A 27,006-nucleotide genomic window follows, 5' to 3' on the forward strand; every position below is an offset into this window, starting at 1 on the left:
GCCCATGGGAAACATAGTGGGCCACTACCTAGCCAACCCCCATCCTTCACAAGTCCAGCTGTGGGGCCAGGCCAGAGAAGGACAGTACCTCATATACTTTTAGAGGGACATCAGTTCCCACACTGGGCCACAGTCCAGCTCTCCTGTCGTGAGGTCCTCTGGCCTCTTACAGGGCCTTGCCATTACCAAGTGTTGGCTTTATAATCTGGAAGAGGGGAGAAGACGGAGCAAAGCAGCGAATGCAGCGGTGTTGGAGGGTGTCGGAGACGCGCCTCACCTGTTGTTACCTCACCCGTCTCTCATCCTCTCTCAGTCTCTGCCCCCTGCCCCCATCTCTCCTTTTCCCTCTTCTTCTTCTTTCTTCCCAAATATGAGGACAAGGACACAGCCCAAGGTTGGGAACAACCCCCGTAGCTGCAGCTGTGGAAGGGAGACAGCGGAGGCAGCTTTCATAACATTGTGCTAGATGGCAGTAGACGAGGACGGGCTCTCTGTTTAGGCCCTGTGGGCTCAGGTTCAGAAGACTGGTTCTGAGTGCTCTCTGTTAGGCCCATGATAATTTGAAACTGGTTCTCTTACCTACCAGTGTCCCTGAGAACACTTCCTCCAACTAAGGAGCTCAGAAATGTGTCTGAAACCAGGCATGGTGGGTGGCACACGCCTTTAATCCCAGCCCTCAAGAGGCAGAGGCAGGCGGATCTCTGTGAGTTTGAGGCCAGTCTGGTCTACAGAGCGAGTCCTGAGACAGCTAGAGCTATAGAGAGAGGAAAATAAAACCGTGGGTCTGTATACACCGCACGTGTGTGAATGGGAGCACGTCTGAACTCCGGGGGCTGTACCCCCTTCTCTGTGAAACAGCTCTCCACCACGACAGGGTCCACAGGCCTTTTTAGCCTAGGCCTCACGGGGTTCAGTCTGCAGATCCGGTCGCCCCGAGAGTCCCAAGAGCTCCTTAAGCCCCAACCTCTTTGACAGCCCAGCACCTGCAGTTCTCAGGTCCTCTGCCCTGTGCTACCCAGCAGGGGTCTGAGGCCTTTGTCAGGAAGGCTCTGGGCTATTGGTCCTCCCTGAATTTTCTTGCATGTGCCCATCACTGCGAGTCCTGTCCTTGCCCACTGCTCTCAGAATCTCTGTCAGATCCTGCTCTCTGCCCAAAGGCTGCTGGGAGGCACACCTGCCTCATGGTTACAGATGCAGCCTTAGGCCTGGTTAACCTCAGACAAAGCAGTGTGGCCTCCCTCTGAATATTATGGATACTCGCCATGTGGATGGATTTGGTTATCGCCAGCCCTAACTAGCACTGGCCAGTTGATGCTCACAGACTGTGAGAATGGAGCTGCCCAGCCTGGGCAAGGAGTGCTGTGCATGCCTGGATGTCTGTCGTACTTGGTCTCTGATTCTGCAGATCAGGACTGGAGCTTGAGGCCAACACAGACCCAGGAATGGAAGCACAGAGACCTTGGCTTTGCTCCCAGCAGTCTCTGACTGTCTACACACTGGGAGATGCCCAGCCAGGGCTAGTCCATGAGATGCTAGGGAATGGCCCTTTTCTGAGGTCTCTGTGTGGGTATCCTTGGTTCTTCGCTGTCTCTGAAGAGCCCTCTCTATGTGGTCATGTTTTCTTGCTCCTGAAATCTTGCAGCCATGTCCTCCATACCCCCCTGGGGATTCTGGGAAAGTGACAAGGTTCAGGTCAGCTCCGTAACAGAGAACCTTCCCTGGGCCTTGGGGCTCCTCCTGGTTAGCACCCATTTAACCCTCTGAACAGAAGCCATCAGAGGTCCAGAAGAGGACTTTCCAGGGGCAGAGGTCTGCATCTCAGGGCCAAGCTAAGTAGAGGACAGTTATGACACAGTGTCTTATAGACCTCAAGCCTGGTACCTAGCAAAGTCCAGCCTCAGAGCTGCAGAAGCACCTAGAGACACAGTTATCACTGAGCCGGGCAGGTCCAGGACAGGAGGAGGAGAGCCCTTCTCCCTGGACAAGTAGTTCTCCTCAGTATCCATTTCCCAGGCCCCTGACGCAAGCAAGAGATAAAGTGTTGAGGGGCAGCTGGCCAGGACTGGCCCTGTCCCAGTTCCTGGGCCGGCAGCCCCCTACCCTGGGGGCCCCACTGCCAAAAGACCTACTTGTTCATAGCAGGTCTTTGTGCCCCGGCCTCGCACGTGCGGGGGTGGGACAGGGTCCTTGGCACAGAACAGCTCTCTGACCACATGGGACTGCTGTAGTCAAGGTCTCAGCCATGCATAAATGGGGTGCCCCCGTAGCAAGGAGTAGGACTCCACCGAGCAGCAGCCAAGTCCTCCAACGCTCCTCCAAAGCTCTGCCTGACTCTCAGGCCACCAAGGACCCTGTGCTCCGGCAGTCTGGACCTAGGTAAGACCGGTTTGCCTCTGGGGACACATCCTGGGCTTAGCTGGGCTCCTTTATTATACCCACAGGAGGGCAGCGCCCACTGACTCTGGCCTCAGTCCTAAGCTATTTCTGGTTGTCTTTTGCAGGGGACTGGCCCTTCTGGTGGTTGCTGCTACCTGCAAGTTTGAAAGAATTGTCAGCACGGACTCGCTGGCTGTTCCTTTTTCCTATGCATATACTTCTTTGTGGCTCTTGTCTAAAGAGGTATAGCGCATGGGAAAATGGAGCAGTGAGATCTTCCCCGCCAGAAGGCTAGCCTTAGACCTGCTTCCTGACCAGGCGACTTCTGTTTCCCTCCCACTGGACCCGGGGCTGGGCGCTTTCCTGTCTGCTCCTGGGCACTGTAAGAGAAGAAGAGCCGCACTGCCTTTCCTGTGCCTTCGAGGGAACAGTGCTGGCCCCACAAAAGCAGATCTCAGGGACCAGTCAGGTGTGAGAATCGGAGGATTTGTGCTGGGTGGGGGAACTCTGGGGCAGATCTGACTGATCCCAGGTCTTACAGATAGTGTTAGAACAGCAACTGAGGCAGATCCGTTTGAGGAGTTTGTGTTTTGGCAAACCTGGGTTCTGGGGGCCTTAGAGGGGTGGATGAGCTCAGGACTTGATCTTGGAAATTTTCTTTACAGGTGTGAACTCAGTGTACGAACACGTTTTCACAGTAGGGGGTGAGCATGGGTCTGGTGTTGCAGGAGGTAAAAGGGCCGACTGAGGGTTCACTGGGCACTGGGTCCAGTCTGTGCTGTCACATTAGTACACTTTGGAATGATGGGTGTGGTTGGTTTTTTTTTTTTCTTTTAGCTGATGTTCAGGCTGAGGCTGGGTGCCACTCAGTGACAGAATGCTTCCTATTGATGGGTGAAGAGGTCTCGAGTTCAATTTCCAGAACTGAGAGAAAATAAAAATCAGGAAAGCTGACAAAAATAAAACTTTTGGACCAAACCGTTCTGCTACACTCTTCTTTCTTGCCATGACACTGGTGTGGGTGTGGGTGTGGGTGTGGGTGTGGGTGTGGGTGGGTGGGTGGGGAGTGACATCACCGGTGCCACACTGAAAGTGTCTTATCGAGGGAAGGCTATCAGAGGTATCACATGGGGGTGGTATTACAGCTGGAGGTATCACAGCAAGGGAAGGCCATTACAATACCACGTGGGGTTTGTCACATGGGAATGTCACATTAGGGGAGGTACGTGAGGGATATCACACAGGGAAGATGGACATTGGTAGTGTCACGTTGGGGGAGTCACACTGGATGATGTCACATTGGTGTGGAGGATACTGGGAGTCCCGCATCACGGGATGGGGCATCAAGGGAACAGACTGGGAGATATGATCAAAATGTCCAACCATGAGGAGATGAGTATTCTCCACTTCTGTAGTAGGGCCCTGGGGCTAGCACACGCTGGCTCACTTTTTAGAGGGCCAGATTCTTGGGAACTTGTTCAGTGAAGGAACAGGAACGGTAGAACCCAGGATTGGAAAACTTTTGAGTCTAGAGCAGGGTCTTTATGAAGGAGGAGCATAAGCCTCTGCAAACTGAGCTGCTGAGGCCTTGAGGCCTTTGCAGTTTGAGTCACTGGTCCCAGAGGGTGTGGGCCCTTCATCCCGTTAGCCTACATTGGGCCCAGCAAGATACCGGCTCTGTCCAGCAGCATGGCCCACTATCCACCCCAGGCTGTGCCTCACCTGTTCCTTAACCTTTTCTAAATGTCACGAGTGGACATCTCCCTTCCTGGGCCACTGCCTGAGTATGGGGAAGAGAAAGAAGAGAGGAAGTATTGAAGGGATTCCCAGAGGAAAGTTCCCTGCTTCTGTCCCCAGCCACTAGCGGCCTAGTAGGAGGAGAGATTAAGGGCTGTGGGCAGGAAGGGGGGGGAGTGTCAGCAGCTGCAGCAGGGTCTGTTAGGATAAGCCCTGAGTATAATGACTAAGAAGGGGGGAAGTGCCAGGATCCAGCCTGCTTATGGGAACACTGCAGATCTGGGGAAACCAAGGGCTCTACGGAGAAAAGAAAATGTGGTTCAAATCCTGGGGGCCACCAATGCCACAAAGTCCATGAGAGAGACTCACAGGGGAGAACAGAGTGAGGCAGAAAACAGGTCAGAAGCCTATAGGAGTCACTTGTCCCAGCATGGTGGACTGGCCGGTGACTGCTTCTTTGTGGAGGCTGCTTCCCTGTGAAGAAAGCCACAGTCGCAAGAACCCAAGTTCTCTGCCTCACTGCTCGCTTGGAGCCCCCTGGGCCCTCAAGGATCAACTGTAGTTTCCAGGGTAGTCTGCTACAGGGAGAACAGCTAGCTTAAACTTATTGGTCCATGAGGTGCCCAATTTGCAAGTCCTGACCCACCGAGGGAGCACTCAGGACTGTGTCCTTGGTTAGTACAATAAACAAACTGTCAAATCATGGACAACACCCCCATTGACCTGCAGACCTATCTATAATCAGCTATCTCCAGCTCCCACAGTCCTCAGGGGCTTTGGTTAGACACTCGTCATTGTACATCTCAGGGTAGATTTTTATATAAGCCATGGGTTCATTGTAAACATTCCCACAGCATGATCACAGAGAAGGGGAAGTCTAAGCGTTCCACGATTGCCTTTCTGAGAACGCAGAACCTTAGAACAGGTTTCTATTTCCTCTTTCACTATAACCTGTGATGCATGTGGGCATAACTCAGGAAGGTCAACCTTATCTTCTTGAAGATTGAGTGGGGTCAGGGGAATGAGTGTTCCCTGCTGCGTGTTTCAGTAACTTACATCCCACCTGCCGTGTGCAGGCCCTCAGTATCAGACTGGCAAGGGGAAGTTCACCTTAGACCAGTGCACATTATCATAAATTGGAACCGCATCCCCCACCCCCTACAGGAAGCTGCCGATGCTACCATGGCCATTGGCTAGGACCTCGCTAGAGGGCTTTCAGAGACTCAAGGCCAAGCTGAAGAATATATCACCCACATTTCCTTCCACAGCTTTTTATTACCTGCGAGGCTGATAATCTTTATTTTTTTTTCAGTATGAAAACCAGTTTTGGGGCTGGAGAAATGGCTCAGTGGTTAAGAGCACTGACTGCTCTTCCAGAAGACCCAGGTTCAATTCCCAGCACCCACATGGCAGCTCACAACTGGATAATTACAGGGGATCTGACACCTTCACACCAATGAACATAAAATAAAGATAAATAAAGCCAGGCGGTGGTGGCGCACGCCTTTAATCCCAGCACTTGGGAGGCAGAGGCAGGTGGATCTCTGTGAGTTCGAGGCCAGCCTGGTCTACAAGAGCTAGTTCCAGGACAGGCACCAAAAACTACAGAGAAACCCTGTCTCAAAAATAAAAAAAAAATAAATAAAAAATAAAGATAAATAAATCATTAAAAAACCAGTTTTGCCAACACTTTTTATTGACTAAATTATCCTTGTGGATTATCGTAAAAAGCTTCGCCCAGAGGGAGGTCTGGAAGTGCATACCTTTAATGCCAGCACTTGGAAGGCAGACAGGAGGACTTCTGAGTTCTAGGCTAGCCTGGTCTATATAAAAAGTTCCAGGACAGGCAGGAGTACATAGAGAGATCCTGTCTCAAAAAACAAGACCCCCCCCACATACACACGCACACGTGCACACACACATGTGCACGCACACACACACACCCATACACACATGTACTTTAAACATAACAAGCCCACACCTGGTTTTAGAATCTGTGTACTCACCTATCAATTACTTACAAATTCACTCTTTCAGTCATAGAATAGTTTAAAAACTTCTTCAGCTGAGCTGGACAGGGTGGTTCATGCCTTTGATCTTAGCACTAAGTTTAAAGCTAGCTTGGTGTACAGTGTGAGTTTCAGGACAGCCAGAACTACACAGGAAACCCTGTCTTGGAAAGAAGCAGTAACACTGGTGCTGGAAAGATGGTTCAGTGGTTAGGAGCACTGGTTGTTCTTCCAGAGGACCCAAGTTCAATTCCCAGCACCTACATAGTAGCTCACTGGTATCTGTAATTCCAGTTCCAGGGGATCCAACACCCTTCCACAGACACAACAACAATGCACAAAAAAATAAAATAAAATAAACTATTAAAAACAAAAACCCGAGATGGGGCTGGAGAGATGGCTCAGCGGTTAAGAGCACTACTACCACCTGTAATGAGATCTGGTGCCCTCTTCTGGCCTGCAGGCAGACATACAGGCGGAACATTGTATGCACAATAAATAAATAAATCTTTTAAAAAAAGCTTATTAAAAAAAAAAAACGAGGCTGGAGAGATGGCTCCGTGTTTAAGAGCACTGATAGCTTTTCCAAAGGTCCCCGATTCCGTTCCCAGCACCCACATGGCAGCTCACAACTGTCTGTAACTCCAGTTCCAAGGGATTCAATGACCTCATACAGACACACATGAGGCAAAACACCAAAGCAAATGAAATAAAAACGGTGAGTGGTGGCGCACACCTTTAATCCCAGCACTCAGGAGGCAGAGACAGGTGGATCTCTGTGAGTCTGGGGACAGCCTGGTCTATAGAGTGAGTTCCAGGAGGGCCAGGGCTATACCTTGTGAGGTGGGGGAAGGAAGGAGGATCAATTAAAAAAATAAACAAACAAACCTCTTTGGTCATAAATTCCCTAGTATTTTAGATAGGACTGAAGTCCCATCCAAGGAATGGGAGCGTTCCTACCATGATATACAGGATGAGGCTACCATACCAGGAATGTAAAAAATGAACATCTAAGCCGGGCAGTGGTGGCGCATGCCTTTAATCCCAGCACTTGGGAGGCAGAGGCAGGCGGATCTCTGTGAGTTTGAGGCCAGCCTGGTCTATAAGAGCTAGTTCCAGGACAGGCTCCAAAGCTACAGAGAAACCCTGTCTTGAAAAACAAAAACAAACAAACAAAAAAAGCTCATCTACCAGGCATGATTTGTGAACTCTGCCAGTGGAAGGCCACAAAGTGAAGTGCTTCCTCAAAAGACACACTTTGTCATGGGCATAGCACACAAACCCAGGGACCCACAGACAAAGCTGATCCCAGTGTGTGTACCTGGCTGCCAGGGTCTGGGAGGTGGGATGCACAGGCAGAGGCCTGGGGACTTGACCCACTTGGCAGAACTCCCAGGAGGAGTCAGGGGCACCATGAAAGCCTGGAGCTAGGGCAAGAGTGCTCACGGGTGTAGTAGCTGTGAGTCATGTTCCAGGGTGAGAGTCATGGTATCTGCTGAAGTCCCCAGAAGGGTGCATTCAGAGGGAGTACTGAGTTGGACCTTTGCTCCATTTGATAATTCTGAAACCATGTTTATCTGTAGAAATAAACAAGCCCAGAGTAGGAGTGAGAGCCCAGCCCAGCCCAACCTGATGTTGGCCCACGCACCTGTATCTTTTACCCATTCTAGGGACCCTAGGAATGAACGGGGCTAAAAGATACCCTCCAAAGTACTAAGTGTGTACAGGCTGTGGGGTGAGAGGCAATGGTGTAGGGCTCCTTGTTCAATCCTAGGGAGGAGGAGAGAACACTGGGTCCATGGGGCTTAAATACTGTGCACATAAGGCACGTTTCCTAGTTCAGAAGGGCTTCAATGGCTTGGGGCCTGCAGGTGGTGAGCAGATAAAGGGGATGGAATGGCCCAAAGGCCAAATTCTCACCAGCTGCCCATCCCTGTCCCAGCATCCCGCTCAGTACTGACAGTCAGCCAGTGAGAAAGCTTGTGCACGTGAAGCAGAGTCCAGAGAGACTCAGCCCCAATGACCAAGGGACCCAAGGTTTACTTTTGTTTTGTTCACACAGTTTTGTTTAATGCATCCTACAGTGCTCTTCCTATGTCCACACAGACAAGGCTCAGAAACATCTGCAGCCAAGGTACCCACTGCGTGGGGTGGGGGTGGGGGAGTGGGAAAGGAGGGGGTTGCATCCCCCGCTGATCCGGGGATGCCTGCCCCATGGCAATCATCCACTTGTTTATTACATGAGCCAATCAGCGCAACTGTCGAAAAGAATGCTCCAAATCTACATGAGTTGCTAAGGAATTGAAGCCACCAAGGCAATACACAGTACAGAGCGTTCAGAGGTGGCACTGAAAAAATAAAGCCACCCTCCATGACTTTTGCTGCTGCTAATGGCTCTGTGCTCTCTGGTGTCTGCCTCCTGCATGTCCCACAGTCCATGTCTGGTTCTGAATGACTCAGTTTCGTCTGGAATGTTGCTAGGGAAGACGGCTAAAGGGAAAACTAACATTTTACTGTTTCCCAGGGTTTTTTGTTTTGTTTTTTGTTTGCTTGTTTTTTTTTTTTTAATTTTTTTTTAGACAGGGTTTCTCTGTGTAGCCTTGACTGTCCTGAAACTCACTCTGTAGGCAAGGCTGGCCTCAAACCCACTGATCTGCCTGCCTCTGCCTCCCAAGTGTTGGGCTGAAAGGTGTGCGCCACCATGACCCGGCTATTTCCCAGTTTTTATTCTGGGACTGGAAGAAACTCGGTACTAAGTATTATAATATCCTGAAGCAGTTGCACTTTGGGGGGATGATGGGCATCCAGACTGGCCCTGAACTCAAGGTAATCCTTCTGCCTCAGCTTCCTGAACGTTGGGATTCTAGGTGTACACCTCTACAGGTGGCTCTAACTGCATATTTTATGACATAATTCCAACATTTGTAAGTCATTTCATTTCTTGTGTTTGTATGTTGAATTTTTTTTTGATTTGTTTATTTTGTATACAGTGTTCTGACTGCATGTGTCCCTACAGGCCAGAAGATGGCACCAGACCCCATTACAGATGGTTGTGAGCCACCATGTGGTTGCTGGGAATTGAACTCAGGACCTCTGGAAGAGCAGTCAGTGCTTCCAGCCCTTGATTTTTTTTTTTTTTTTTTGAGACAGGATTTTCCTGTATAGCCCTGACTGTACTAGAGCTTACTCTGTAAACCAGACTGGCATCCATCTGCCTCTGCCTCCTAAGTGCTGGGATTAAAGGCATGTGCCACTACTGCCCAGCTTTATATATTTACTTATCTTATGTGCTTGAGTGTTTTGCCTGCACATATATGTGCACCACATGAGTATCTATGAGCCAACATGTGGGTGCTGGGAGCCAAACCCAGGTCCTCTACAAGAACAGCCAGTGCTCTCTCAATCACCGAGTCATCTCTCCAGACCCTTCATTTCATGTCTTCCTTTCCATTTTCTCTCTTTTCTTTTGTTTTGAAATAAAGTCTTGCTCTGTAGCCCTAACTGACTTTGGGCTTTCTGTGCACACAAGGCTGGCTCTGCGCTCACAGAACCACACCTGCCTCACACCCGAGTACACAGGATTTCGAGGCCTGTGCTACCACATTCAACCTCTTTTACTTCCTGTGCAGGTTTATAGCCCAAACTGTCTAAAGACTGGGATTCTAGGTGTGAGCCACCGTAACGGTTTCCCACATCATGCGTTCTACCTTTCCTGTTTTTAATTAGTTAGTTAACTAACTAACTTTTGAGACAGGGCCTCACTGTGTAGTCTTGTCCGGTATGGAGCTTGCTATGGAGACCTGGCTTGGCTCAGACCCAGAGAGATCTGCCTGCCTCTGTCCAATGCCCAATCCTCTGTTGTTTAGATGTTTCCTAATTTTTTATTCTCACAAGGGTTGGCACTGTGCCTTTTGTACAGCATTTTTTTGTGTGTGTGTGATTTTGAAAAATCACGTTATTTATTTATTTTGGGGGAGGAAGTGGCACATACCTGTAGAGGTCAGGGGACAACCGGAGGGAGGTAGTTCTCTCTTGCCACTAAGTGGGACCCAGGGTTGGAGGCAAGCCCCTTACCCACTGAGTCACCTCACTGAGCATCTTCCAGCAGGGTGCACTGGCATCACAGAGGTCACCTAGCAGGAGTGCTGCCAGGACCCTAAGCTTTCCTTCCCTAAGAAGCTGTCCTCAGAAACAGTAGACAGCCTACAAGGCCCTAGTCTGGACAAAATGGTGTCGCCCTAAAACTGCTACCATGAAGCCCCAGTTTCTACTATAGCTGCACCTCAAGATAGGGCCTTCAGGTGGTAATTAAAGTTGAGAGAGATTTGGGGTCTGCTAGAATCAATTTAACCAGAGTCCTCACCAGAGGGAAACAGCTGGGCAACCAGAGAGAATCAAGGCCATGCGAAGACACACAAAGAGCGGCTGTCAGGCAGCCACAGAGTGGCCTTGGGGAACTAGGACTGTGTTGGAAGCATCCAATCTGTGGGTGTGGGGTTTTGTTTTGGCAACCCTAGCAACCAAAACACCTTTGTCTAGTTCCCTGGAGTCACCTAGAAGGTCCAGAGCTGCGCTTTCAGGAAAACAACTAAAATAAGCTGGCAACTGAAACTGGGAAAACGGGGTGGGGGTGGGGGGGACTCCCATAAAAACCCAGATACAAAGCCACACACGGCTCATGCTTGGAACACCAGCAGGCAGGACTTTTGAAGAAGTTTCAAGCCAGGCCGGCTTAGTAAAGATACCTTGTCTCAAAAACACAAAAACAAAACAAAACTGAGCTGGCAGGATGGCTCATAGAGTGAACCAGCTTGCCACAGAAGTTTGACAACCTGAGTTCCATCCTCAAACCCAAGAGAAGGAGAGAACCTTGTCCATAAAGCTGTCTTCTGACTTCCACAGGGCGCTGTACAGGGCGGATATTCTAGAACATACTCTCACATAGTAAATGTTTTTGTTTGTTTGAAGCTGAGGATGTAATTCGGTTGGCAGAGGATTTACCTAGCATACCTAAGTTTGATCCCCAGCACCATACAAACCAGGCATCACCTAGGGTACACATCAAATAAAACACACAGACACACAGACACACACACCTGCCCTCTCTCCACGGTTCTGCCTGACTGACCTCCCAGCAGCAGAACCACATACATTCTCTTCCGAAGCTTTTTAGCCGGATGGAGGTTGTTCTTTTCCCTACGGGACCAATCTCCGGATTTAAGTCTCTCCACTCCCCTCCCCGATCGCTCCTGCAGCCAACTCTCTTCTGGGTAACCCGCACTAGTCCCGGGTGTCTCCCCTTCACCTTCTTGCTCCTAAAGCACTTCTGGAGAAAGAGCTACCCCGGTAGACACCGTCTCCAGGCCCAGGAATCCGCCCCAGCACTCTTCCAAAAAGGGCGAATTGATTCCAAGGATCATAGGTGTTGAAGAGGCGCGAACCTCAAGTTTAAGCGCTAGCCAGGATCAAGATCCAGAGTTACAGCCTTCACGTCAGGGGCCCACTCCTTCACTCACGTGGCCAGCCCCGCCTTCCTACACTCGGCCCTCCCCCACTGCCCCCAGACTTTCCAACCCTTTCTTCCCCCATCTTTTCCCTACCGATCCTCCACCTCGTACCATCCCTCATTTCCTCCCTGTTGGTCACATCCCCACACTCATCCTTGTCGGCTCTCCAGACCCTCCTTATCCCTTGCCCCAAACCTACATGCTTTAGTGGAGAGCGGAAGGCTGAGTGTGGGGGCTGCGTGGGCATCAATATATTCTAACTTGGCCAACCTCGGGAGAGACCCCCATGTAAATGGAAGTTTCTAGGTTCTCCGAAGGTTGAGTCCTCGTGCGTCTAGGGAGAGGCTGCCTTCGGTCCGAACCTCAGAGTCTTTCGGGAGTGGGGGTGGAGTAGCTGCTCCCAGGACAGAGTGTTTTTCCCTGTATGTTTAGGAAGGGGCTTGCTTCGGTTCAGCCCACCGCCTGTGGTTCTCCACGGTTCTCGGGAGGACTCGGTGAGAAGAGAATGTGGTGAAGCTGGGGCCAAGTTTGGAAAACGCCCCCTCCTCACTAGGAAGCTTCGCGACGTGTGGGAAGGCCCGGTCCCAGCAGGAGAGTAACTGAGAGGAAGGCTGCAGCTGCTGACGGAGCTTGTTATGAACGCTGTGGGCAGTCAGCCCCCTGCTGGTCCTCTTAAGATTAGAGCGCCACCTCCCGGGAGGGGGCTTGTTTCCGCCTTACACCGGGCTTGGCCGTCGTCACTGGCTATACAGCAGTGCTAGGACAGAAAGCTTGGATTCTGCTCAGAAAGCTCAGTCTTTGCTGGCCCCAGGCTTCCAAGCCTCTCACCAACCCCTCTTAATGCTGGTGATTTAGAGGCCCTTAATGTCTCTCGCCGTGTGACCTTTGAGTGTGTGATTTCCAGAATGGCATGCTCACGACTCTCTTACAGTACAGAGAAGCCCTCCCCCCCGTGAGCAGTCCGTTAAGATGCCGTGTTCATAGCATGGCAGTAGAGTCACCTTGACTGACTCTTGAGATGCTCCTCAAAGATAATAAATAACAGGAGTGGGTGCTAGGGGTGAATTTGTTCCTTAAGGTTTGGGAGCTGCTCTGAGACAGATGACTGAGCAAAGAGCCCTCCCTGGCCAGTGCCTCTTTGTGCCAACTTTAGCCCCCCAGGGTTGTAACCCGTGGTGGAGGGAATAGAACTTTGTACTGGGACAAATTTAAATATAAAGTGCACCCAGCACAGATAGGAATAGAATTATGACCCCCGAGACACTTATGGCTGGTAATGTCTTGAATTAAAGGAAATCAAAAATTTTGTTTAGCATGGTTTGGTGGAGCCGGGCGGTGGTGGCGCACGCCTTTAATCCCAGCACTCGGGAGGCAGAGGCAGGTGAATCCCTGTGAGTTCGAGGCCAGCCTGGTCTACAAGAGCTAGTTCCAGGACAGGCACCAAAAACTACAGAGAAACCCTGTCTCGAAAAATCAAAAAACAAAACAAAAAAACAAAGCATGGTTTGGTGGCACACATCTGCTCAGGAGGCAGAGGCAGGAAGATCTCTGTGAGTTCAAGGACAGCCTAAGGTACACAGTAAGATCTTGTCTCAAATAAAATAAAATTCAGTTCTGTGGTTATACTGGCCAGATTCCAAGGTCTCAGGTGAGTTCTAGAACATTCTACAACCCCAGGAAATACTGCACAGCAAAGTGTACTGGGTTCACCAGTGCTATGAGAAAGTCATCAGTGACTGAGACAACACATTTTTAAAAACAAAAGTTCAAGCCCTTGAACTGGAAATGAATGACAGAGATGATGTTAGTGGTTCTAGACCATGAGAAAAGAGATCCGTTATTAAGAACTCACTTAAGTCGCCAGACATGGTAGCGTACTCCTTTAGCCCCAGCATTTCAGAAACAGAGGTAGAGAGATCTCTATGAGTTCGAGGCCAGCCTGGTCTACAAAACAAATTTCAAGACATTCAAGACAGTCAGGGCTATTACACAGTGAAGCACTGCCTTTAAAAAAAAAAAATTAAAAAAAAAAGTCACTTAAGCGTAGGTAGCATATCCCACGATAGAATCATGTTATGGTGCAAAGGGACACAGTGCCTCAAGGCTGAGGAAGGGGCCTGTGCACTCAGGAAACTAGAGCGGCTAGCTATGGGCTGAGGGGTACAGGAAGCATCACAGAGAAGCAAAAGCATGGGACCAGAGAGGGATACGGAGCTCGGGTCTTGTCAGATGCCTCACCAAGCCCCGGTTAAAAGCAGGACCTGCACTGACAACCATGTAGGCAACTGAACATTAGTGAGAAATGATAGAACCAGTAAAGAGGGATTGATTAGTCACAGAGGAACCAATGAGAGTAAATCTCTCCTTTAGATTGGCATGGGCATCATAGAGAAGCAGGAGAATGGAATCATAGTGCCCACAGCTTAGATTAAACAGGAAGGAAATAACTAGACTCTTCATTTAGCAGAAAACTTCCATGGAAGAACAACTGCTGACATGTGTGTGACTGGCTGAAATCAGGCTGCCAATCAAGGAAAGGGATTGTGATGCTCAAGGCCTGGGAATAGACAGAAGATGAAGCTAGATGAACCAGGTATGGTGATGATGCTGAGAAATGGTAGCAGGTGATCAAGAATCAGACAGCCCCGCAGTGGGCATTAGGTCAGCAAGACCAGCCAGTGACTGACTGGACAGCTTCAGGATGTTGGGGGAAGAGCTGTGGGGAAAAGGGAATCTTCAAACCTCCGAAGTCATACAAAGAGGGAGAGCTCAGGGTTTCCAAAACCCTAAGATGTGCTCTTTTCCGATAGGTCAATGTCTTGGTTAGTAAAGCCAATAGTCCCACGGCTGTGAAGGGATTTGAGGATTCATTAGATAAAAACAATTTGCTGGGCATGATGGTGCACACCTTTAATCGTAGTACTTGGTGGTAGAGGCAAGAGGATCTCTGTAAATTTGAGGTCAACCTGGCCTGCAGAGAGAGTCCACGATAGCTGGGGCTGTTACAGAGAAACCCCCGTCTCAAAAAAACCAATCAAATAAACAAACAAATAAATACCACCACCACCACCACCAACAAAATTAGTTACTCGCGGGACATTGTTTACCTGACATAATTCAGAGAAGCATGTGTAGATCAAGCATTAATTCAGACAGACAAGAACCAGGAGATGGGAGATTATGAACTCGAAACTGCAAAGGATTTATAGGGCTCAGTGCTTGCTTACAAGAGCAGTTCATCATTTACATTTGTTAAATTTTAAGAAGAATAGAGATAGGGACACAGTTCTATTGTAGATCCTTACCCAACATGGACAAGGCCTGACCTCTCATTTCCATCACAGCAAAACCAAAACCAAAACCAAAAAAATCTTAAAAGCCACAGAGCCACCTACTTCTGGGATAAAGAGCCCCAAACTGATAAGGTTGTTCACATATAAATATTCATTTATCGACACTGTACTAAGCCACTTGAAGAGCTGACTTTACAGGGCCCCAGATCATATATTAGGCATAAATTTGAGCAAGCATCAAGATGCTGGTCCCCTCAGAGCATAGCTTTGGGGTGGGATGGGAAGTCCACACAGGATGACCAGTGAAGAAGGGGGAAGCCTGGTCCTCACAGTGGAGGGCTCATACACAAAACCTTTGCCTCGAGGACAGCCCAGCGGGAGAGAGCATTACCCGAGGGCTTCACCCCAATTTCTTACAGAAGCCTGCTCCCAACTAAGGGTAGCGGCAGTACTCAATAACTGAGTTGGGAGACTTGAGTTTCTGAGACCAGGCTCAGAAAATGGAAAGGCTGCCCAAAGGAGCGGGTCTGTTTTGTATAGACACCATACTGACAGGCTAAGCACAGAACTCTAAGCAGGAAGCACAGACCACTAGGATGAGGGAGAAAACAAAACACCCACTCACGACCAAGGGCATTTCCGTAACTCCAACCATTGTAAACCCAGGTTGCCAACCTCTCACCCAATGGGAAGGAGACAACTAAGTTTAAAGACTTAAGAAACCAGGCTGGGTGGTGGTGGTGGTGGTGGTGGTGGTGGTGGTTATTAAAGGTGGTGAGCCTTTAATTCCAGCACATGGGAGATAAAGGCCGGGGCGGATCTCTGTGAGTTTGAGGCCAGCCTGTCTGCAGACTGAGCTTCAGGACATCCAGGACTACATAGAGAAATCCTCTCTCGAAAAGAAAGAAAAAAGAAAAGGAAAGATTGGGCTGAGAGTGGCAATTCACAGCTTTATATCAACACTCCAGAGGCAGGTAGCTCTCTGAGAGGTCAGCTTGGTTTACACTGGACCTCAAGGCCAGACAGGTTAACACAGTGAGATTCTGTCTCAAAACAAAACCACAAAAACCCAGGTCAGGTCAGCTAAAGTATTAGTAACAAAACCCAAAACTTTTCATCTCTCTAAGGCCATTAAAAACAGACAAAAATTATACCTCAAGTTTGAAGACCGAGCCAGTTCCTCGGTCTCCTCAGGCTCACAAGTAGCTAGCTCAGCCAGATCCTCGGATGAGTCTACTCCAGGACCAGAGACCAGCTTCTTCAGAACTAAGGTTAGTGTGGGTACACTTGCTGGTAAATACAATTTTATATATATATATATATAATATTTATATATAATATTTGTAGATATAATAAATATATATTATAATATTTATAGATATAAATATATAATTATATATAATATATTTATGTATATTATATATATTCACATATTTTATTATCTATTGAGACAGGATTTCTCTGAGTAGTCCTGACTGGCCTTGGACTCAAGAGATTCAATTCCCTCTACCTCCTGAGTGCTGGGATTAAAGACGTGGGTAAACCCCCCCTCCCCCGCCCCCGCTAAGGGAAATACAATGTTTTAGAGTTGTAGAAGCAGTTGGGCTGTACCTGAGGCCCCCACCTCCAGTGTCTACATCCTGTGGTTCTGCTGACCTCCCAGGTGTTTGTCTGGGCTGGTGGTGTATTTGCAGGGTAGGCTCAGCGGTAAAGATTCAGGGACTTTTTTGTTTTGTTTTTTTGAGACGGGGCTTCGGTGGCTCTGATCTCCCACGTGTTTATGTGCCAGGGAGGTCATTTGAAGGGCAGGCTCATGCATAGGTTTTCAGGAACTTTCTTTTCTTTTTTTTTTTTTGAGACAAGGTTTCTCCGTGTAGTCTTGGCTGTCCTAGAACTCACTCTGTAGCCCCGAGTGCTAGGATTAAAGGAGCGCACCACCACCTCCCGGCTGAGACTTTTTAATTTAATTCTCAATATGGAGCGGGGTCCTCCCCAAATTGGTCTTTGACACGAGGAGGCCCAGTCCCTGGCTGGAGATTCAAGCCAACAGTTCGTGCATAAAGGTACATTCCCAATCTTTAAAAGGGAGTGAACACCTTGGGACCACCTGAACAAACTCCTCAGGACTTCACTTAAGCAAGACTGCAGCAGTCCTGGGGCTCTCAGTGTGGCCGGATGGACCCAGAATTTGTAAAACGGTAACAGTCGGAGGAGGCATTGTCATGCTAGTGAAGGGCCTGCAGCTACATCCTTTTCTAACTACGGCCGAGCCCTCCCCCCACTCTGACTCTAGTCACGGAGGACCTAGGCATGTCAATTAAAATTAGAAAATTCTAACCGAGACGCAAGACTGTGGGACGCAGGCCAAGCCGCCTCTCTTACGGACCAGACACTCAACGAGAATCTTCCCGGGAACTGCGCTGTTGACTATCGATCCCCGTTAACAAGGGCTGGAGTACAGCTTGTATTCAAACTGAGTTTGGCTCAGGAGAGGGTAGAATTCTAGGGACGTTCTACACGTCCAGCCTGCCCCCTCAGCCTCACTTACTGCTGACCAGTACTCCTGGTGGGCGGAGTCCCGCACCTTGAGAACACTAGTAACCCAAACAAGCAACTGTGCAGCACCCCACCAACCCTTCACCGAAACGCCTGCACGATTCTCGGGAGTGGGGCTGCTTAGCCTTTCCCTTAACTTCCTAGTACCCTCTTATCCGCAGGGGTCCATTCTTACTTAGACGTGGCAATGGAACCCAGACTCATTCACAGGATTAAGTACAAAACACAATCTTTATTTTAAGAACCTAGGTTGGGGTGGGGATGGGGACTCTAAATGGGGTCAAGGTAGACTAGGGGTCGGCTCTGAAGGGGAGAACTGACAAGATTTATTGGCGCAGGTCCCCAAGGATGCCCCGCTCGGAGGCTGCACTGCCCAGAATGAAGCCCACAGCCAGGGACACTGTTTGGTCGAAGGAACCTCGCAGCTGCTCCACGTGCTGGTTCAGGGTCGCCAATTGGTCGCGCAGAGGGCCCAGAACTGTCGAGATGTCGCCCAAGTGCGTCAAGGCCTGCAGCAGAGCGCCATTCAGCGACTGCGATGAAACCTGCGGGACCGCACGATCCTGGGGAAGGCCAGGTGACTCATTCGGTTCCTCCGTGTCGTAGTTGAGGGTTGGTGGCGGGGAGGATCCGAGGGCCCGACCGGGCTCAGCAGCCAGAGTGCCGAGGGCCGTAGGGGCTGGGGAGCTAGTAATGCGGCGGGCATCTGCAGACTTCGTAGTGGAGGAGCTGAACCTGAGCGCGGAGGCGGGGTCCGCGTCTTCCGCAGTCACCTGCAGCGTAGCCCCTACGAAGAGAAACGCGTGGTCCCGCTTGTGGTCGGTGTGTAACCTTACCTCCGGGTTCCACTCCTCCCCGCTAGAACCAGCCCATTCCTGCCCGCACCGGTGCTCCTACCTGGCTCGACTGCTGTAGGTGCGGGCGCTAACACCGCGAGGGTAGAGCGGCCGCGGCGCTGGGGACGTCCAGGCCCCGCAGGGCGACGGCGGGTCCGTCGGTGCCCATCGTCGCCCAGCAGCCCCATGAGCTGGCGGATCTGGTCGTCGTAGGGTCCGGACGGCTGACCATGAGAATCTCGGAGTTTGTCCTTGAGAAACTTGTAGCGGCGACGGCACTGAGCCGGAGTGCGCTTAACTTGTTGCCGGGCCAGCGCTGCAGACACGCGGCGGTAGGTGGGCAGAGCCTGCCGGCGGTCCAGCAATAGTGAGCGCCACATGGCCGGCTGCAGCAGCGTGCCCAGAAGTAGCTCCGTCTCTCGGGCACTCCAGGGAGTGCGCTGCGCCGAGCCCGGGGACACGGGAGCCTTGGGAGAACCAGGCTCCGCCATCGCGCCCGGAGTGGGGGCGAAGGCATCAGACGTAGTCACCCGGACGTCCCCGGTCGGCCGCAGCTCGGCGTCGGGGCTAGCTGGCGACGGCGGTGAGAACGAGGTTAGCCGCCGGGGACGAAGCAGCATCCCGGAGCCAGGAGGTGCGCGTATTCTGAGGCTGTAGCCTCACCGAAGGAATCCTCCTCCAGAACCGCCCACACACGCTGTAAGGACCCCGCGCCGCCGTCCTTTGCGTCTGGGACGGGTCGATACGACCCTCCCATCATCCAGCCGCCCCGCCCTCCGCGTCCCGCCCCTCTTGCCCACCTTTTTCCGTTTTGGAGGTACTTGTACCTTGCTTTTTTAGCCCAGCCCTTTTCTAGCTCTTTCCTTCGGGGCCCTAGCCCGACAACAAAGTTTTGCCCCATTACACTAAGCAGAACGTGCAAAACAAAACAACAAAAAACCAAACCCACTTAAAAAAAAAGTTAAAACAAACCAGTTAATGAATCGGAGGTAGTGGCCCACACCTTTAATCCCAACACTGGGGAGGCAGAGGCAGGCTAATCTCTGTGAGTTCGAGGCCAGCTGGTATACAAAGTGAGTTCTAGGACAGCTAGGGCTACATAAAGAAACCTTGTCTGGAACTCCCCCTCACCCCACCCAAAAGAATGAAGAATCAAAAAAAAAATTTCTAATCTAATCTAGGTACAATATAATAAGACTGAGTGAGGAAGATAGCATGTTCTTACATTTGTTATGTCCGTTAATCACTACTCAAAACAGTCCATGAATACCTCTAGAAGCACAAAACTCCTGCACCTTCTGTCTTTGTGCACAGGAACTGTTATTAATTCATATCATTAGTGTGACAGTGTTACCCTTCCTCCTTTCATCTGACTATGGGCTTTGGAAGATGGACAGATTTTGTATCTAATTTACTAACCTAGCAAACAGTGGGGTGTTCATTACTGTAAGGAGGCCACTTGGATGCTGGATTTATAGAGATCAATGGCCTGCTGATGGGATTGGAGTCCTAGTTCACACACACTACAAGGAATCTCTTTAGTATAGTAAAATATATCTACTAATATCAGTCCCCCCCAAAGTTAGGATCAAGAAAAAGAAGCTGTGGGGTGGTGGTGCACGCCTTTAATCCCAGCATTCCCCACACTTGCAGTCGGGAAGTTGCTGATCCTGAGTCTTCAGAGTGAGTGGACTCCAGGACTTTTGGGGCTACACAGAGAAACCTTGTATCAAAAAAAAACCAAACCAAACCAAACCAAAACAACAAGAAAAGGATGCTCAAAGTTAGTGTAGACGTTTTGGCTAGCATAATAAGACAAGAAAAAGAAATGTATAAAGATGGGAAATAATCCCTGGTGACCTGTGGGCTGGTTATACAAGCTGTAGTTTTACAGAGAGCAGTGGAGTCAGAAGGAAGTACCAGACGTGTGCTGTGTGCTGCACCTCTGGGATCTTACTAGTCTCCTGCTGTGGGACAGACTACTACAACATGACTGCTACAATGCATCACTAAACTGTTTCATTATTTAGTGATTTGTGGTCAAGAGCTTGAACAAAGACCAAGGATCACCAGTTGGGCTTCTCCTGACTGGGGCAGGCCCAAATGACCTCTAGCTGGCCATATCAATTCAAGTCAAACCTAGCTGCCTGAGACAGCATTCTGAGCTATTTAGCTTGTTGTTTTCTAGGTGTTCATCACCTTGTTCAACTCGTGGCTCTAGGGTGAGGCAGCTGGTGGGGGGCCATCTTTGCCCATTCAACACACCAAGTGTCCATCTTGAGCTTACACTCGGTATTGTGGTTTTAGGATAGTTAAACTCCATCTTGTGTCGGAGGCTTCCCTCAAGCACAGTACTCAGTACCAGACTCCAGGCTCAGCACAAGGCAGAGACCAGAGAGGTGAGAATCACTGAGCCTTGAAGGCCAATGACTGTCACTTTTTCCTCTTCATAACCGCCAGGCAGATCGCTCTATTGTCATTATGAAAACACCCCTAAGAACCTGCTGGTTTTCATTAACAGCAACAACAACAAAAATTCAGTAAATACATTTAAGAACCCCTGGCCTTAAGCCTGTCGTCTCTGCACTCTGCCCTGAATGAGTACACTGAGCTGCAAGCCACTCCCCACCCCCTTCATGTCTCTGAGACACCGTGGGAGTTCAGGAGAGGTCCCAATGGGTGGTCAAGCAAACCAGCCAGCTCTGTCCTGTCCACAGGCTGATCAGTAGGCACTGGTTGAGGTGGACAGGTTACAGCAGGCATACCCCTCCCCCACACTATAGGAAAATGAGCTGTGATCATCAGAAGTCTTGGTTTTGGGGAGGACAGCTGACTGAATCAGGCGAGTCTCCCATCCCTGGTCCCTATGATAGTGATGGTGTGAATGTCACCAAGAATGTGGTGTGATCTGGAAGTAGGGTTTTCAGTCCTGGGCTGGGTGTATTTCCTATCGAAGTCCTTTGAGACCCTAGGTGAGGTGCCCCTGCCAAGCCAAGGAGGTCTTACTTTAGCCTCAAAGTCAGCGTTGCTTTTGAAATCTATGAAAATAGACCATATGGCAGTAGCTTGGTAGAAATGACTTTATTTAGAAATCTGTACCTCGTGACATCAGGGCGCCATGCAAACAGTGCTGAAGCCAAAAGCCTGTTCACTTCCCCACGCAATAAGTCAGCACCGTTGGAATGCTGGTTTGCGCCGGGCACCTCCTGCACTAGATACAAAGTCTGAAAATGTAGGCGTTGATCAACAGAACGCAATCCTTATAGAAAAGCTCCCAAACGGTTATGTTGCATGTGCATGGCCAGGACTCCCAGTCCCACTTACATCCAGTGTAAGGAGGGTCTGGTGTCTCCAGCAAATTCATGTGAAGAAACACACATCTCAGCATTAAAAATCCAGCATCAGGTCACAAGTCACAGCTTCCTAGAAATACCGCTAGCTGTTTCACTACAAAATCCCTACTTCTAAAATACAGAACAGTCTTGGTCTTGTGGCAGGCAGGGCTCAGTCGGTGCCAGGTGCTTAAGGCGCCTGGACAACCCGCTGCGCCCCATCGTATTCTCAACCCTCCTAGCCAGCGGACCCCTTCCCACTGAGTCAGAGCCCCACACCAGCGGCTGAGGACCCAGAAATCCAGGTGCCTGGTGCCGCGCGGGCAGCAAGCTTCGCTCACACCTTTGTCTGGCTAACAAAGCGCAGAGCAGAGGGAACACAGTGGACGGGTGTGCGCATGCACAGCTGCTGAAGGCTGATAGGCAGCCATTCTCAGGGCTAACGTGGCTCCCAGAGACCCCAGGAAGGCGAGCCTGCATTGGTGCTGCCGACAGTGTGCAGTGTTCTTTCCCCTTTGCCAGGGAGCAAGAGCCTCTGCCCAGCAGCCCTGTCAACTGCAGCTGTTGTAAGCTGGGGGCAGAAGGTAACAGGCCATGGGGAGGGTCAGTTGCTGAGGCAGAAAGCCCAGCTGGGACAGAGGCTTCTCCCACTCTCTGGAGGCAGAGAGGACCAGGGGGGTTTGGCAGGATCAGCTGCAGATGGGTGGGGGTGGGAGTATAAACCTGGCCAAGACAGGTTGCTAGAAACCTTGGGCTCCAGTGATAGGTTCCAGACCCTTTGGAGCTGCTAAGTGCAAAAGAGAGTTTTTGTCCTTCTTGCTGAGTGGAAATAAAAACACTGGTCAGCAAGCAGCTAAGTTTGGGCTCTTCTGGAGTCAGATGTGGGTGTGTATTGGGGTTTGGAGAGATCAATGAAAAATAGGTGAGAGCCACAGGTATAGAAGTCTGAAGCTCTGGAGGGTAGTTTACTCGATTTCCTTTTCATTTATAAGTTTGATTTTTTAAATTCCAGCCAAAACAGGCCCGCCCACCAAACTCTGTGTCCACCCTGCCTTGGGGGTAGGGCCAGGTTGGAGTTGGCTCAGCCCTCCCCGTGAGTGACCTCAGGCTAGTCCCTTGCAGCTTCCACTTCTGTTCTGGGAAGTAAAACAGTTTTCTCCTGGCCACTCAGAGGGTCCGGGCCTCTGCTACCAGACCTGGGAGTTCTTTCCACCTGACCCAGCTTCTGGTCCCACTCGGAGGGAGTCTACACCAAGATGGAGCCCTTGGCTACTGGAACGTGGCTTTCATTCTCCTCAGTTTGTCTTGGATCTTCCGGGAGTGTTTTTCGCCTGGGATCTGATGGAAGTTGGCCCTGTTATCTGCCGCTAAGATGGAAACATCTGCCCCGCTAAAACGGGCAATTCTTTGTTTGAGGTGCGCTTGTAGCTTGGGATCAGGGCTGAATGTGTAGGGGTTCTCCTGGAATGCGTGCACCTGGCTTGCCACCTTGGCGATGTTTCTTTTGTGGGGGGGAAAGAAAAGGTTCGTTAGTTTGCATGTTAGCCAACTAATCCTAATGTCTTCTCAGGAATGGCTCAAGCCAAGCTTTTCCAAAGCACAGCACCGAAGGGGCAGTGTTCTGTACTTATTCACAAGGACACACTTTATGACTGTGCACCCCCCCACTCCCCCCCCCCCCACTCCTTTCGCCCTTCATAAATATTCACTGGCAACCTCTGTGTCGGGCTTCTCCAGTTGAGGTCTTCAACACGGGAAAACAAACCTCCCAAACCTATGCTTATTGTCCTAGCTCTGAAATAAACCTCCCAAACCTATGCTTATTGTCCTAGCTCTGCTCGGGCCTTCTGGCTCCCGTGTACTGGGAACACATCACCGGTAGTTCCCGGAACTCAGAAGCCCGTCCTCCTGCCGGGGACAACAGAGCTGCAGAGACGCATGTCCACCTCAGCTCGAGAACAGTATGTTCATTGCTTTTGTTCTTTAAAGGACGGTCATGTGTGTGCGTACATAAACTTGTGAAGAGCAGATAAGAGCTCTTCACCCACCTTTGTGGCATTCCCTCCGGTCTTTAAATCTCTTTTTGCCCACATAGCTTTCTACTGCAGTAGCCATGTACTGCTAGTGAATTTTCTTTTCTTTCTTTCTTTCTTTTTCTTCCTTTCTTCCTTCCTTCCTTCCTTCCTTCTTGGTGGCTATCTAAAAAGGGGCTCTTACGGCTGATTAGATGGCTCAGTTGGTAAAGTGCTTGCTGTACAGCATGAGAACCTAAGTTGATCCCTAGCACTCATGTGAATAAAAATGCCAGAGGCAATGGCAAGCACATGTGGTCTTGGTATTAGGAATGTGGAGCCATTCAGAAGCCTGAGTCTTGCTGGCCAGCCAGCCTAGTCTTCAGCAAGCCTCAGGTCCCAAGGAGAAACCCTGTCTCCAAAAACAAAGTGAATGGCTCCTAAGGAATCACATCTAAGGTTGACCTTGGGCTTTGATGCATATGCACATATGCACGTACACACACACACATATGCACGTACACACACACACACACACACACACACACACACACACACACACACGGCGAATCTTTCATTAGGCAGGTTGTAGTCACTGTTCACCAGATCCCCTAGGCTTCATCTACCTAGCAGGGCCATTCTCTGTGGACAATAAGAGGAGATGGGAGGGTGGGAGGTGAGTAGATAGGGAGCATGCTGTGCTCACTGGTGGACTGAATTGGACCGGGTGCAGCCCCCTTACCTCTGCTGACTTCATCTGCACACCCCGTGGTCACAGGGAAGCCCCCTCACCTCACCTTGCTCCACCCGTGGGCTCTGCCGGGCAGGGTGAAGGCCCCTTACCTCAGCTTGCTCCACCTATGAGCTCCATTCGTCATGGTGAAGCCCCCTGTCTCTAGCTGCTGGATGTGCATGGCCAGCAGGTGGGCAGAGGGCAGGGTAGGCTGGGCCCGGAAGCGCCGCCCTTCCATCAGACACAGGCTGTCGCTCTTCAGGAATACCTGGAGGACCAGCCAGGGAAGTGAGCATGGGAAATGGATAGTCATCACCTAGGAGGGCCTGCTCACCTGTCCCTGTTAATACCTGTCTTCATAGGGCGTGAGAGCCCCCTCATACCTCACTGAACATACAGTCCAAAATGAACCTGCGGTTTCTGAACTGTAGGTCAAAAGCCCAGGTATCATAAGCTTGCTGCCATGGAAACACTGACAGCCACAGAAAGCTTTTGCCACTCAAACAGCCAATTCCTTACTCCGATTCCAGAAAAGAATCGGGTGGTCACCCTTCCAGCAGGCGCTGCTGTAGGCCCTGGGCTTTGAGTTCTGGGACAGCACAGGCTAGGACGACTCTAGGTATTTGCCTCAGGCTAATGTCTGTGAGGCTCCTGCTGCCTCTGTGGGAATGCACAGTCATTTAATCTGTGTTTCCTGCCTGTCAACTCATGAGGCCACCTCTGCCACTGGGGCAGGCCTCCTACTTGCCCTGGTCCAGGCTCTGTTTGTAGACCTGCATCCCTTGTACCTGTCGCCTGGGCTGGGATGTCAGACCAGTCAGGTAAACCAGCAGGCAGGCGTCTCCATGCTGCAGGCCTGAGACGGGGTCTCACTAGGTGGCTATAGCTGGCCTAGTACTTGCTATGTAGACCAGGCTAGCCTTGAACTCACTGAGATCTGTTTGCTTCTGCTTCCTGAGTGCTGGGATTGTAGATGTGTGCCACCACATGCAGCCTATGTGTTTCGGATTCCCTGCTGTGACCCTGCCGTGAGTTCCCTGGGATGTGTGGAGCAAGTCATTCAGGGGAAGCTCTGCAAAGAACTCGTACCAACCTCCACAGCTTTCAGCTCTTCCATGACCTCAGCAATCTTCGCAGGCAGGATTTTCCAGGCCTGAGAGGGAAGCACAGGTGAGATCTTGGGGCCTTGTGTATTTGCCCATACCCTTAGCCCCCTGAGTCCCACGTGACGCACAGGGGACTGCCTTACAGCCAGGTGCTCCAAACCTCCCAGGATCTGCATGGCTGTTGCAAAGTTCCTCTGTTCGTAGCAAGACTTTGCAATCAGCAGGAATTTGGACAGCAAGTTCACTTGCAGCTGAAACGAGAAAACGATGCTCGGTGTCTTTAAACATGTACAGCTCAGCGGAATTCTGCACAGGCATGCACAAGGCAGTAAGCTTTGCTGCAGAACCAACACGACAAGACTAAACAAAAGAGATGAGCAACAGGAACAACCAAGACCCGCTGAAATAGCCCGTTCTCAACCAACAGAGCCCCATGACTTTGAATTATTTGTTCAAAAACAAAGTGGTGTGTAGATGTGGTTGGCCCCACTGTACTGTCTGGCCAAGCTCCATGTTTCAACAATCCTCTGTAAGTTTATAGGTGCTAAGACTCAGTCTTTGGAGTGCCTTGGCACCCCAGCAAGTGAAATGTAGAGCATCAATACGACATGTATTTTAAAATGATAAGCTCACTGGTCGAAAGGACATGGCGTCTTATTTCAAGTCTCCCAGTGAGAGTTCCTGATCCATAGGTGAACACGGCTCCTTCTCCATGATGTGAGAGACAGCGGTGGCAAAGCTGTCACTGTGGTGCTGTGTATTTAGATGCTCAGAGTCTGGGCTGAGGACCTATCCTCATGTCCCACCCTGCAGACCTAGAAGGACGCTTATGCACCAGGATGTATCACTCTAGCTTTTACCATTGGGTTTGGTGACTTCAGGCTGGGAGGGGCCCTGGGTGCCTGGGTTGGAGCATGCCCAGGGACACTGAGGTCTGTGACGTGACTTCCATCATCTTCTGGTCCTGTACATCACAGTCACATGGACTTTGTTGAGGACCTTTGTTGAGGACCTGACCTTTTTTTTTTTTGGACAGAATCTTTCTTTTTTTTAAAAAAGTAATTTATTTACTCTTATTTTATATACATTGGTGTTTTGCCTGCATGTATGTCTGTATGAGGGTGTCAGATGTTGGAGCTACAAACAGTCATTAGCTGTAATGTGGATGCTGGGAATTGAACCCAGATCCTCTGAAAAAGCAGTCAGTGCTCTCAACCGCTGAGCCATCTTTCCAGCCTCTAGACAGGGTCTTTGTATGTAGCCCTGGTTGTACTGGAACTTGCTATATAGATCAGGCTAGCCTTGAGCTCATAGAGATACTCTTGCCTCTGTCTCCCAAGTGCTAGGGTTAAAGGCATGCACCACCCTACCCAGCTCCTGACACATTTTAATGTCATACATGATACTCATGGCATCACAGATTACAGAAAACTAAGAAGCCCACATCCTTTGTTTCCATGTTCTGGCAGAAGTGTGAAAGGTGAATTCATGTAGCTAGTGTGGGTTTCA

The 27,006-nt window shown here is 50.2% G+C and overlaps 2 protein-coding genes and 1 long non-coding RNA gene across 4 annotated transcripts in view; 1 reads left to right on the forward strand and 2 right to left on the reverse strand.

Annotated features, from left to right (window-relative positions):
• Positions 1-2,273: 2,273 nt before the first annotated feature.
• LOC146893508 (uncharacterized) lies at positions 2,274-3,354 on the forward strand. The gene is made up of 2 exons (XR_015002950.2): positions 2,274-2,376; positions 2,502-3,354. It is a non-coding gene; the product is annotated as an uncharacterized LOC146893508 (long non-coding RNA).
• Positions 3,355-17,690: 14,336 nt separating this feature from the next.
• Utf1 (undifferentiated embryonic cell transcription factor 1) lies at positions 17,691-19,025 on the reverse strand. Its single transcript, XM_048455357.3, has 2 exons — positions 18,376-19,025; positions 17,691-18,265 (listed from the first exon to the last, which is right to left on the reverse strand). Exons 1-2 carry the CDS (start codon positions 18,932-18,934, stop codon positions 17,805-17,807), a joined length of 1,020 nt encoding a protein of 339 aa, XP_048311314.1. The 5' UTR covers positions 18,935-19,025; the 3' UTR covers positions 17,691-17,804.
• Positions 19,026-21,375: 2,350 nt separating this feature from the next.
• The window catches only part of Kndc1 (kinase non-catalytic C-lobe domain containing 1), a 46,215-nt gene continuing 40,584 nt past the window's right edge, over positions 21,376-27,006 (reverse strand). For both annotated transcript variants that reach the window (XM_048455296.3, XM_048455295.3), the window contains exons 27-30: positions 25,626-25,748; positions 25,485-25,544; positions 24,502-24,659; positions 21,376-23,147 (exon numbers count right to left, since the gene is read on the reverse strand). In XM_048455296.3, the coding sequence (XP_048311253.3) occupies positions 22,916-23,147; positions 24,502-24,659; positions 25,485-25,544; positions 25,626-25,748 (573 nt within the window). In that variant the 3' untranslated portion in view covers positions 21,376-22,915. The remainder of the gene's footprint in view (positions 23,148-24,501; positions 24,660-25,484; positions 25,545-25,625; positions 25,749-27,006) is intronic.

The sequence above is a fragment of the Myodes glareolus genome, chromosome 7 (genome assembly GCF_982192425.1).
Source record: "Myodes glareolus chromosome 7, mMyoGla1.1, whole genome shotgun sequence".
Lineage (NCBI taxonomy): Eukaryota > Metazoa > Chordata > Mammalia > Rodentia > Cricetidae > Myodes > Myodes glareolus.

Excerpts from the sequence above, each read along its gene's own strand:
- Utf1 (XM_048455357.3), bottom strand. The coding sequence starts at position 18,934 with ATGCTGCTTCGTCCCCGGCGGCTAACCTCGTTCTCACCGCCGTCGCCA. Across the intron at positions 18,266-18,375 it reads ACCTACAGCAGTCGAGCCAG|GGGCTACGCTGCAGGTGACT; the intron begins GTAGGAGCACCG and ends TTCTCTTCGTAG.